Here is a 13,702-nt window from a genome sequence, read left to right as displayed (position 1 = left end):
CGGTAGAGTACGGCTATCAAGCACGTGTAACCCATGCATACAACACAGTAGTATATGAAAATGATTCTTTTTTTTTTTTTTTTGAGGGAATATGAAGAAAATGATTCATGTATATCCAATATTCATTATACATGTCGAGAAAAAAAATAAAGAAAGTGACGTAATAAATGTGATATATTGGTGATGTGATATAAAGAGAAATAGAGAAAAATAAGGTGTTGAATGAATGTTAAAAAGTTAAATGTGTACACATATGTATAATTGCTCATTGAGGAGTTTTACGGACACTCTTTTTTCAACACTCTCTTTAATACTCATTCTCTTATTGGATAAAACTAATGTATGACCCACCACTTTGAAACCCATTTTCAAAGTGTGAGACCCACTATGATTTAAGCCAATTAAAAAGTAAGTGTTGAAAAGAGTGTGTTGTTACAGTTAAATCTTGATGAATAATATTCAAACAACATAGATTATCTGAAAAAATCCTAAAAATATGCATCCAAACAACAACAAAATTAGTGGATTTTCCATCTGCATGCATCTCATTTGATATTGGAAGTGTGAAAAGTAGCCCCATTTATCAAACACATACCTGAATTGAGAACAAGATGTCCAACCATTCAGTCAAGGCACCATTATCGTGTGAACGATTTGACTTATTATGAATGAGTTTAATTATACACTTTTTCTATGGTCGATATTCAAAGTTTGTTATTTATACACATAATCGTGACACGGTATATCAACATTGCACACAAAAGTACATACTATACTCCAAAGCTTGCATGTTTTAGAAAGTAATAATAAAAAATCCAAAAGCGTATCAAAACATAGTGTACACAATGCTTGTTATTTGGACACAGACTCCTTTTTTTTTTTTTTTTTTTTTTTGTTAATAAAAGGGGCTAAGTCTCATTTGAACACATGAATCGACATTTTGGGGGTGGAGGTGTATGAGTAATATCTTTGTATTTTGTATATAATTTAATCTTAAAAGCCTCAAAATAGGTGTATTATGGGACCAAGTCCTAACTTAAACCCGGCATCGTAGTCACTTTTTCCCGTTTCCGTTAGGTACCCTTCAAATAATACTATTCGAGACATGTAGGACAATAACATACATGCATCTATTAGTTGGAATTTGAATCATGATTCATCATATTGTAGGAGTTTAGATCCTTCCATTAAACTCAACTCTCATTGATTAGTATTTTATAAGTTTAAGCGCCATGTACAATCGGCATTAATAGTTTTACACTGACTTCCAATTAGAGCATAAGTAATCATATCAATTGAAGAGGTAAAATTAAGAAGTGTCTAATTGCAACAATTTTAGCACATGCAATTGCAATGAAATAAAGATTCTAATATTATTCATGATATAATAATTTGTCAATTATTGTAATACCTGACTGACATATAGTCATATGAACCAAATAAAAATATTCTCTTACATGAAATTTTACTCACACTTCCATATTCTTTGACACTGAATTAAAATATTTTCTTAAATCATTCTTCACTCCATTATCTGCAAATATATACTCCACAGCATTCCTTGATAGTTCAAACATTTCCCACCTTCCCAACCCTAAAGAATAGACAAAAAACAAATGCATGATTTAACAAATAAGCTTGAATTTAATTTACTAGTTGCAAGATTAAAAAAAGAAAAAAAAAAAACCTACCAAATGAATCAGCAGCATATTTGTATTCCTCAGAGAGACTTGTATTGAATACACATGTGTCATCAGTACATAGGACTAAAGGATGTTTTGCCTTGTACAAATAAGCTGCATGACCAAGAACATTGTGTTAAGAGAGGCTACATGTCTGTTTTCTTTGACATGTTTGAGCTTTACCTACACTTAACATGTACAGAAGCTGTTTTCTGCTTAGTTGTAAGCTCTGTGATAGCTTATGAAAACAGCTTATAATCTATATGTAAACAATTTTTCTTTTATCTTTTGTTATAGAAATAGTTTATACATAAGCACTTATGCTAAAAGCACTTAATTAAGTTGTTTATCCAAACATGAACTACTTGTTGAAGTTGATCCTTTAGTGAAAGTTTATTTACAACTTTATGAAATGGCTTCAAAATGGATAACTAGTATCCAACATAAAAAAAAATACTGTTCAAAAAACATATAGTCAATTTAAAGCCTACAACATGTTTTGTAAAGTTAAACAAACAATTCTTTGATTGATTCTATATTCATGGTCATCAATGTCAACCATAAGCAAAAGAACATACCAAAATGGTGAACTTCTATAGATGCTACAGAGAATGTCCTGATGTTTGATGTCAAACAAATTTCAACCTGAAAATAGTCAAGATGAAATAATTAATACATTTGGTCGAAAACCTTACTTAAATTAATTGAAGGAGCATGCAAAAGTCTAACCGGAATTTTAGAAGACTTCAACTTTCTCCAGTGTTCATCTTCAAAGTAACAAGCATGTCCAATCCTTTGGGGATGAAATTCAAGCATATTTTTTATCTCCTTCGAATTGCGTATCTAAAACCACAAGGTCAGAAGAATAAACCAGTCGCGAAACTCAGAACAAGTAAGATCAAAAGAATAACTCACCTCTCCGCAGTGAAGTGTTACATTAAGACCTTGTTCTCGTGCGAATTTCAGTGCTGGTAAATATGTAGTCCTACAAAATTTAAAAAGCGATTTTGACTTTTGAGCATAAACATCAATTTTCATATTATAAAATGCAATTTGATACAGTTTAGTACTAGATCATATTGATATACCATTCACCGGTTTTTGGATTTCCAGAGAGATCAATTCCAACTACACCTAAATGCCTCATTTCTAGTGCAAGCTTGACCTGTAACAAATAAACATCAGATGTTCAAAAGAAGCATCAAACAAACTTAAACTCGTCAAATTACTATCAAATTTTAGCTTACAGTTTCCATAGCTGCTTCTGTTGTTTCTCGGCGGTCGATGCTTAAGATAAGCCTAACAATGATTTTTTTTCTAGAATTTCCATTGCATTTATCATTGTTAGGAATTTTAGAATCTCCAGTCTTTGGAATGAAATCCACATCGACCGAGCTAACTGATCTTACGCCTTCAATTACAGCGTCAACATATGAGCGTTTGTTCATTCCAATTGAATCGTTTCTCTGAATGAAAACAATCGAGCATTTTCTTCATCAGATCAATTATCAAACTCTATTTCAATTCAATAGAAATAAGAACGCGGAAAATTACACAATGATCTGCATTGGTTACCTTTGGAGTAGTCCTTAACTCCAAATAGACAACATTATCTGATGCAAAATCCTCAATGACCTGTTTTTAGCTATTATCATCATTACTAGTACAAATGAAATAGCAATGAATTTTTGCAATAACAAAATTCTTATAGTAAATAAGAAGCCATACTTCTTTTGTAATTCTTGTAACAGTGTCATGATCAGTGATGACATTGTGAATTAGATCAAACAATTGGAATACTTCAGCCAGTCACTACTAAAAAAACAGCGTTTTCGGACGGAATTTTCGGACGGATGAGTTTTTGTCTGAATTTTTCGGACGGATTTGGGACAGTTTTAAAGGAGCGAAATTTTCGTCCCAAATCCGTCCCAAAATCGTGTGAAATTTTGATAGCATGTTCAAACAAGGTTTTTTCCCACGAATTTCGCACGAATTTCATTTAAAAAACAAATCCGTCCCAAAACCGTGTGAAATATTCAGACGGATTTCGGACGGCCACTACTTTTATTTTTATTATTATTAAACCTACAAAGTTTGAAGAACACATTCTTTTTCATTTGAGCGGGTCAACTAAAAAATTTCCCCCCTTTGATATTTTCATCAAAATTGAAAGCCAAAAACTTCCCTCTTTAATGAATTTTCATATTCATCTTTTTATCAAAAATTAAACCCTAACATTACTCCCTTTCATCTTTTTCCCTCTTTTCATTGAACCCAAAATCAATCATCATGAAATTAAAACCCATCATCAATGAAATTGAACCCCGTTAGTTAAGTTCCAGATTTTCAATGGTCCTGTTCCAGTTTTCCACCGTGTTGTTCCTGTTCCAGATTTTGTTGATTTTCGCGTTTGTGTACCAGCTTTTCTCATCGCCTTTGTTGTTCCTGTTCCAGTTCTTGCTCTTGACATCGGATTCAACTGTTACTTCTCTCATCTTATAAGATTTGTTCCTCTTTTCATCATGTTTGTTCAAGTTCGTTCAATCACAAATGGGTCACTTTTGTTCCTCATCTCATCAGAATTATTTTACTGGATTTATTATATTTAGGGGATAGAATGAAGGTGATTCTTGTGTTTTGGGAGGTAGGAGTAAAAATGGTTATTAAGTTAGAAGTCAGTAGTTAACTGTAAGTATATGAGATTAACCAACAAGAATTTGCCATCCAACATGGCTTAAGATCCTTGAAAAGATGCTTAAGAAGTGTAATTATGAAGGTTTGTTTCTTAAATTGTGACGATTATCGATGTAGGCGAAGTTAATTCGGAAAAATTCAACGGTGATGCTAATGTTATCACTGTTGGTGCTGGTGTTGCTGGTATTGCTCTGGTTGTACTCTTGGGAAGGTATTGTAATTTAGTCAAACCATTGGATCCAAGTTCATCTCTTGTTGCATGTGTTTAGAAGTTTTGATTTGATTTATTTGGTGATTGAACTAGATAAATTTTGAATTAATAAGTGTTAGTTAGTTGCTGCTTGTGAATTCAGTTTCAGTTGATTTGTGTTTTTAACAATCCTTGATTGAATTTGCTGCTTGTAATTTGATTTGATTAGCTTGCTGACCTATTTTCCTGTTTGTTTCATTTCCGTGTGTTTTGTTTATATGTAAAATTTGAGTTTTTTTTTTAGATCTCTGCTAGTTAATTTTCTGTTAACACTCAAAATTATTTGATTGTTTTCTATAGATTGATTTTATATTTGGGTAATTGTAATTTATGCAGTTATCAACATCTTCGTTGGCATTTGTTTATCTGCATTTCCCTCATCAACATATCGGCATCAGGGCAACTTGGTAACACATTTTCGCCACTTTTGTCTTTCACATTCCTTGTCTTTATTATTCTCACTTTTGGTTAAATGCAGGTGAACAAGCTTAAAATTAAAGAGAATTTGAAACCCAAAAAGTTGAGAAAGTGAATTGGGAAACTTGGATAGGTGAGTTAGACAGAACGATTCATGATTTCAACTTAAAATTTGAGTATGTAATTTGTACATTTAACATGATTTACAATTCTGTTTTACAGTTTGTATAAGTATTTTAGTTACAATTCTTGGTTGCAGTTTCTGCAGTCTAATTAGAGTTACTCAAAGGTGGTTTCCTATGATATGGCGTGTTGAGATTTAGTGTTCTGTTGCAAATCAGGTCTGTTTCCTGCACTTTTTTATGCATATTTTTTTTTGCATATGGTATACTTATTTGAGTAGGAATGTTGTGTGTAGGGAGCTGCTCTGTTTTTATGTATCTTCTTGACAAGTGACAAGAGCAGGAATGTTGTGTGTAGGGAGCTGCTCTATTTTTTGCTGATTAATGGAGAATTGTTTGCTACTGAGCATTTGCTGATCAGTGATGATAAGCTAGCAGGGAATTAAGAGGTATGGATTATGGAAGAGTTTAATTTGTTTTGTGGTTAGTTAGTTGAATAAGATGGAATTACCTCAAGTGATGAAGCATATGAATTTTTTTTTTTGAAAATGTGTTATATCATGTTTAAGTTTCTTTAACCTTTTCAATGGAGAAAATTTATCAGCTTCATTACTAAACGGTAATCCTCGTTGTAATTAAGGACTTGAGTACTAGCTATACTGTTGTTTTAAGGATCTGTTAAGTGTTAATACTTTGATAGTAATAATTATTTTACAATATGGCTTGTCTTTGATGGCTATTGGCTATAGTACGTAGTTGATTGATTTTATATAATTTTTTCCTAAAGGATGTAATTTTATGAACTTCTTAACCGTGACCTAAAACTTGAATGTCACATAAAATCATGCACAGGTATTATCAAGCTAGAAAGAAAGAGAAAATAAACAATATTGCCCTAAATCTTGTAAAAGATTTTAACAATGCATTGTTGTTACTTTTGCATTGTAATTGTAAAGATGATTACTAGTGACCTCTAGTGTTGGGCACAATCAATGGCACATATATATCATCTTTTCATTTTGTCAAATGTGATGTAGAACAGAAGGCATATTGTGTTGTTGCTTATTAGTATTATGTGCTTATGTGATTAAATATCTTTGTTGTTGATGATTTTGACATTGAATGGTTAACATAATTAAAGTCTATCAGTTTTTTTTTACTATTGTACAGGCATAAGCAAGTGATGTAGGCTGCCAATGATTGCCAATGTGATGAAGAAGCCTCAAGAATATCTCCCGAATACAATAAAAGTCATTGTTACTCTTATTTATTGTTTAATTAAGTTGATGTATGAATCAATGTTTTTTTTAAGATGTGTTTGTGTATTGATTGATGTTACTCTTGAATGAATTATATGAATGAGACAATATTTAATTATGTTGTTATATATTTTGCATATTAGTTTTGTGGCAATTCTCTCGCAAATAAGCCCATAATCTAGTTTGAAAAGTGTTAAGCATAGAAATTTTAAAGTCATCATTGAATATAAGGGTTTGCTTAATTCCGTTTGAAAATTTCGTCCGAAATGCGTAGGAAATTTTAACTTAATTCCGTCCGAAATTTGTAGGAAATTAAATTTAATTCCGTCCGAAATCCGTCCCAATTTTAGTCCAATATCCCACAAACTTAACCGTGCGAAATCCGTCTGGAAGATATTTGGGACGAAATTTGGGACGAAACTATTATTTGCGACGCGGCCTTTTCGGACAGCGCCCTTTCTGTCCGAAATCCGTCCGAAAACATGATTGCGTCCGAAATCCGTGGGAAATATCCGTAAATTTCGTCCCAAATCCGTCTGAAATTCCGTTTGAAAATGACATTTTTTTAGTAGTGAGTGTAAGCTCATCTGTAATAACAAAACCACATATAAGAATCAACAGAAGCAGATTAGGACCTGCTTAGCATAAAATAATATTACATTTGTCCTTAAATATAAGACCCTCTTGAGATTTTCCCCAATTCTTGTTTATAAGATCCCATTCGAATTTTCAATTGCATTAATTATTATTTTTACCAACATATCCCCAGCAGTAACATTTTTTTACTCTATGGTAAATACTTTGATGAAAACATAAATCAATTCTCTTTAATACTACTATCAACTTTCTTAATTCTCATGATTAAGTCGACATATCATATATTTAGCCGACCGAGGTACTAATAAAAACAAAACAAATTCTAACAACAATTAGACAAAAGAAGAGAATACAACCAAGTAGTCATGTCATGTTTTGTCTATAACTATACTTCTAAAGCAAACCTATGATGTTCCTAAAATAAAAGTATAATAATTCATATGACTTTTGTGACTATACTTATCCTAATATGATGAATTTTGTGTTGTCCTTTTGTTGACAAAATCAAACACAAAACACAGGACACAAAGACAAAGGTTAGGCCAACACATATGTGTGTAATAATCAAACTTCATAAATAATTTCAAAATCAATATCAACCAAAGGTATTGAAAACTTGAAATTAAACAACACAAAAACACACAAACACAAAGGAGAGTGACATGTTAGCAATGTTTTAGTTTTCCAGTTTTATATTGACAATCAAACAGGAGAATACATACATTTGGTGATGAGATGTTCCACTTGAGAGAAATTTATAGCATCCTTTTGAGTTTCATTCAAAGACTTGGCAAGTTCTCTGTGATTGTGAATAAAACATTTTTGTTATAATGATAATGATAATTTGATAATAAAATTCATTCATTCAGAAAAAAGAAAAGAAGGGAAATATTTGGTGACGTACAAGAGTGTAGAGACTCTGATAGAACCATTGAGGTGAGCATGCAGTTCAACCTTTGGCATTGAGAGACACCAATTCTCTTCCATTTTTCTTGTTGTTCTTTGTTTCTTTCTGAGTATGGTATTATTTGTTGTGTTGAGAAACGTCACTAATATATAGAAAGATGATGTGTTTTTTGCTATGCTTGCTCGTGTATATGAGTCAGAAAGTTTCACGCAAAACTACAGTTGGTCCCAAATCAAGTTTTTTTTTTTGGTCAACAAATCCAATTTCTATTATTTTAAAGATTTTAAATTAATAAATTATTCATGAGAAAATATAAATACTTTAAATTTCAATGTATTGAACACATAAATTTTATGAAAACTTACTGATTAAGATTTAAGGTCTTTAAAAAGTATCACGACTACGTTTATATTTTTTAAGGAATCACGACTACATTTATTAACAAAACTTATTTAAGGTCTTTAAAAGTATCACGACTACGCTTATTTTTTTTAAGGAATCACGACTACATTTATTAACAAAACTTTATTTTAATGATAAAATTAATAGTTACTCTTTTATTGGTCTCCGCGACAAAAACTTTAAAATTGTTCTTTCAAAAAAAAAAACTTTAAAATTCTTGATTAAAAAATAAACAAAATTCAAATACTATAGTTGACGAAATTATTCCCAATTTATCTTTAAATTGAATCCTATTGATTTATTTTTTCATCTATTTTTATACCAATGTTCAATTTTCAAGACAAGAATAGGGTAGAAAACATGATTATTATTTAGAAAATACCAACTTGGTAAGAATTGAACCTGAGACCTTGAGGAGAAGCATATTCTCAGGTCTAAAGTTAATATCATCAAATCAATTCAAGTGGGTTAAAAAGTGTTCTTTTTATGTTAACTTTGTCTTTTTTTTTTCTTTCTATTTTTAATTGTTTAACTAGTACCTATGGAGACTGGGGCACTAGTTTTTTTTTTTTGAAAAGGCTAAAGATAAATAAATTAAACCAACAAAAGATGTTCCTCTAGCACAAGGCGTACCAGAGAGCAAGATAATCAAAGAGTATTGCAACACAGTAGAACTACTGCCACATCGACGAAAGAAAATTAAAATATTGCCTTAAAACACATTAAAAGATTCTTCCTCCAAGTTTGGTAATCAAAATCAAACAAAATATAGGCCGATTTTAACCACCAACACACCTGGCTCTTTACTTTTTCGAGAAGAGATGTGAGTGGATCATACTTTTGATTAAAAATTCTCTCATTCCTGTCCTTTCAAATTGTATACAGCGCTGATATCCAAATAATATTGCATGTCGGTCGAAAGTTTTTTTTAAACCCCCTTACCCCTAAATTAATGAAGATGGTCTAATAACTTTCCATGAGAAACCATTTCGAACCCTAACTATCCTGCAATATAGTTCCAAAGAGCGACCATAAAAAACACATATGAAAAACAAATGATATCTGTCTTCCATATAACCGTAATTAGTCGAGCAGTAATAATAAAAAACAGCAATTATATTTCTCCTAACCAAGTTGTCCTTTGTAGCAATCCAATTTAATAAAAAATGCCAAATAAAAATATTGACTTGATTGTCATCCACATTAAAATCAACATCAACAACAGTTAAGTTTTTATAAGCATTTTTAACTGTATACCGTTGGGATGAATGTAACTTCCAAATCCACCGATCCAGCACCATTACTTGCAAAACCACGTTAGACAACCGAGTAACAGACTCCCTCAACAACTCCTCCTCCCACGCAAACAACCGTATACGCCACTTCCACGCCTCCCCACTATCACCCCACCCCAAAGACTGCATTTATGCAACTGAAATTAATTTATTTTCAACCAACTCGTAAAGTCGTCTAAAGCGAATATCATAGGAAAAGCCCCCAAGCCATGGATCCTTCCAAAATAGAGTAGAAGTCCCATCACCCACTTCCCTGACAACATTATCCAACAACCATCTCTCATTAAGCACACCCCTCCCCTTCTAATTAGATTCAAATTCTGCCACTAAACCGATCCTCCCCCTCTCCCAAAACATAACCTCCCACCTTCCTCTCCATATTTCGCACTTAAAACCTTATACCACAAACTATCTCTTTCCTCCGGCACCCTCCACACCCACTTGCCAAGTAATGCTAAATTATCAAATATGCTAAATTATCTTTGTTAGTGTAACCTTTATTTAAAAAAAAAAAAAGGAAGTAAAACCTAAAAAAGGAACAGAGGTCCAATGAGACATTAGTCTGAGTCAGAAACTAACTACCATTTTCCTCAAACTTTCGAGGAATGACTTGTCGAATGTGACCCATTTTTCTTTTTCGATAAAGAATGTACTAAGATATTGCCAAATATTACAATTTACAGGCTCAACTGCACTATAGTGACACTACAAACCATAATCTAGTAAGCATTGGATTTTTTCCTATGGGTGCATATCATGCATGTGGGTTTGTCCAGTATTCAAAAGACAATTATTTTTTTTATATAAGGAAAGATGTAAGGATTTGACTCTAGAATGTGTCCCCCCTACATACATTTATACCAGATTATTCCACGTAACATCCTCTCACCATTCAATTTTTCAATTTAGTAGGTTTTATTTCGTTTTCTTCCTTTCCCACTAGTGCTTAATTACTTCAGTGTTTACGTAAATTATTATCCACACATTGTCGTATAATTACTTCAATAGTTTTATCATTATTTCAATTCTATTACGACCAAGTAATCAATTTCCCATAATATATTTCAATAAACATATCATTTGCTCAAACTTTTATTTATTTATTTTTAAATTTTCAATCACTATTTTTTTTTGGGTGAAGAAATCACTATTTTCAATCTTGTCGTTTTATCTGGACCAAATCAACCATTAGATATCAATATGCAGGTGGTGCAATCTTCATTGGAATCCAGAACATATACACAGAGAAAACCTCAATCAGCTTTTGAAACACACGAGGGTGGTACCATCGAAAAGTTACAACATGAATGAGTTGTTTCATTGGTATGTGTCACAAAATGTTAATGTGTGCTGTCGAATTTTGTGCTCTAGAGACACAGATGCTGAAGATTTATTTTGTTTTTGTCTTGGATTTGGTGTGGAATTGAGACAAAAGATGATCTCACAAATTGATCACAAAATTGCCTAGACGAAAATTTGAGAGTAGACACTGCATGTGATGTCATGGGCGTAGTTACAATATTTTTTAATTTTTTCATTACATTACAATGCAGAAAACCATAGCTAAATTTTCTATTTTAATCACACTCTCTTTTTACCACTTGAGTTACCTAATGGTAATTGAGCTTACCCTATAAATAAGAAACAAGAGTACAAGTTGGGACCATTTTCCACGTACAATGCGTAACAGCTAGAAATTTTGATGGTGCCTTATACGTTAGAAATAGCTGTAAATCTTGGACTAAATCTTTGGGTGGCCATGTAATGTAAGTGATAGTTCAATTCGGTCAATATCAATATACCATATCAAATATAAATGTTGGTTTGCTTCCATAACTGCATTCTACATACTAATTTTAATTTTAAAATATACGAGTTTTTATGTCTTTTATTTGGCTTTTTTCAATAAGCCAGAAACATAATAAACGTCTCAATCAACAAAACACAAATACTCAAAAAGTACTCAATGGCAAAGAACCCCAAACCATACAAGGGGTTCAAAATGAAAATGCCCCCACCAACACAAACCGAAAAACAAAACATCACACTCTAAATTCTTAACATGCAAGTGGGTGAGACCATTCATAATGAAATTATTTATTCTTATTTTTTGTTGGCTACAATTTATTCTATTTTTTAATCACCACCAAAATAATAGATTGACACAATCAATCACTTGAACATTAATTTATTGATGCAATCTAAAAACCATATTATTTCGAACCGAAATTTGAAATAATTATTCCATATTTTAGTCTTTTAATTAGTTCTTTTTGGGATCATTTTTCTCTATGCATGTTAAAACTTTAATGTTGAATGCGAAAATTATATATATCCTTATTTATTAATTTTGTTACGTCTGCAGCAACTTAACCTAATTTTTTCCCGCTCATTTGCTTTATTAGGTTTGCAATTATTTAACCTAACAAATTTCATCTAAACAAATGCATTACACACCAATTTCATTCCTATCCGCTTGCCTTTTTTTTTTGAAGAAAATATTTTCTACCATATCAATGATCACGTATGATATCCTTCTATTTTATATTTTTTTTGTCAAGAATTTTACATTTTTTTTTGGATTTTTTTTAATTTCATGCCTTTTTTTTGACATCCTTATCCTTATTTATTAATTTTGTCAACTTAACCTAATTTTTTCCCGCTCATTTGCAAATTAGGTTTACAATTATTTAACCTAACAAATTCCATCTAAAAAAAATGCATCGCACCAATTTCATTCCTATCCTCTTGCCTTTTTTTTAAGCAAATATTTTCTACACTTTTAGGTTTGCAATTATTTAACCTAACAAATCCTTATTTATTAATTTTGTTAAGTCTGCAGCAACTTAACCTGTATTTTCTCACGGACAGTTGTTGTATGTTGTTGTTTCAAGAGTTACATCCAGAGAAGGATTAAAGATATTGATCACTGATGAAGATGGTGAAGATACCAATGTAACGTCTAATGTTGTATATGATGAAGTATTTCGCAATGTGTGATGAAACTACATGCCAATGTACTAAATATTTCATATTTCTTTTACTGAATTATTGATAGGATTACCGAATTTTCTTTTATAATATTTTTAGATTTCATACATTTTATGAAGTGTTTTATTTTGTATACTATAGATTATCACGTGTTATTTTTTCACCGTTACCAATTATATATTGCATTTTATTATTCGTATGTCAATTTCTTTCTAGTAAACCCGAGCGGAGCACGAGTCAAAAATCTAGTATATATATAATTTAAAATCAAAATTTTATAAAAAAAACAAAATACCGCTTATAATTTACACGCGTTAGTACAATAAAAAACAAACAGACGAGTACAAAGTGACTAATATTCACAAAACAAAGTACACTAGGAGGGATATATTTTTTTGTTTGCTAATATCATAATTTGATCTTTTAGTACATAAATATTCAACTATTTTTTGTTTAAAAGGAAGTGAGGGCCATGACACTCACAAGGTCCAACGTGAGATGGGAGTACCTGCAGAGGGATTTGATGGAGTGTTTTCCTATTGGTGAAATGACCATCACTTCACAATGTGCTTGTTACATTTACCCATTAGTGGTAGACTTCTAAAATGCGAATACTTTTTTTTGAGGAATTCTAAAATGTGAATCATTGGCCAAAGAATAAGGGGTTGAATATTTAAACGAGTTGTCAAAATACGACCTTCTAACATGTTTATGCAATTAAGAAACAACACTAAGAATCCATATTTTGGATGCCTTAAAACAAACATGCAATCTAAATGGACATCCACATTTTCTAGAACCGATATCTTCTAGTTTCAAATTCTTCTTTATTCCTTTGTACTCACGACCTCTTTCAATACCCAATACAAAAATTGCTTTCCACAACCAAAATCACTGTTCTGACTTATAAAAGGACCGTTCGGGAGTTATTCTTCGAAACGTGCTAATTGAGAGTTATCTTCCGTATTATTCCTTCGTAACTCCCGAACGGTTTCTTAAGGGGTAAAAACAGGCAAAAACGGAAAATTGGGGGCCAGAAGAGCAATTTAAAAAAATTCAAAACCAACCTCTACCAGACCAGATAAC

General features: G+C 31.6%; 1 protein-coding gene and 1 long non-coding RNA gene across 3 annotated transcripts; one reads left to right on the top strand and one right to left on the bottom strand.

Moving 5' to 3' along the window:
• Window positions 1-1,348: 1,348 nt before the first annotated feature.
• On the bottom strand, window positions 1,349-8,047 carry LOC146944554 (N6-mAMP deaminase-like). Its single transcript, XM_085742920.1, has 12 exons — window positions 7,926-8,047; window positions 7,744-7,820; window positions 7,002-7,011; window positions 3,411-3,492; window positions 3,258-3,317; window positions 2,930-3,148; window positions 2,771-2,847; window positions 2,598-2,667; window positions 2,412-2,525; window positions 2,261-2,327; window positions 1,692-1,796; window positions 1,349-1,594 (listed from the first exon to the last, which is right to left on the bottom strand). The coding sequence occupies exons 1-12, from the start codon at window positions 8,006-8,008 to the stop codon at window positions 1,470-1,472; spliced, it is 1,089 nt and encodes a 362-aa protein (XP_085599046.1). The 5' UTR covers window positions 8,009-8,047; the 3' UTR covers window positions 1,349-1,469.
• Window positions 4,337-6,550, top strand: LOC146944555 (uncharacterized). Of its 2 annotated transcripts, XR_015025967.1 has the most exons (7): window positions 4,337-4,370; window positions 4,494-4,587; window positions 4,963-5,033; window positions 5,105-5,176; window positions 5,303-5,384; window positions 5,462-5,614; window positions 6,336-6,550. It is a non-coding gene; the product is annotated as an uncharacterized LOC146944555 (long non-coding RNA). The 2 variants fall into 2 exon arrangements; XR_015025966.1 differs by lacking the exon at window positions 4,337-4,370 and having other exon boundaries at window positions 4,394-4,587.
• Window positions 8,048-13,702: the final 5,655 nt, after the last annotated feature.

Source organism: Medicago sativa, chromosome 2 (genome assembly GCF_051527215.1).
Source record: "Medicago sativa cultivar Bolivia chromosome 2, Bolivia_mono, whole genome shotgun sequence".
NCBI lineage: Eukaryota > Viridiplantae > Streptophyta > Magnoliopsida > Fabales > Fabaceae > Medicago > Medicago sativa.
This window is presented reverse-complemented; position numbering and strand designations above follow the sequence as displayed.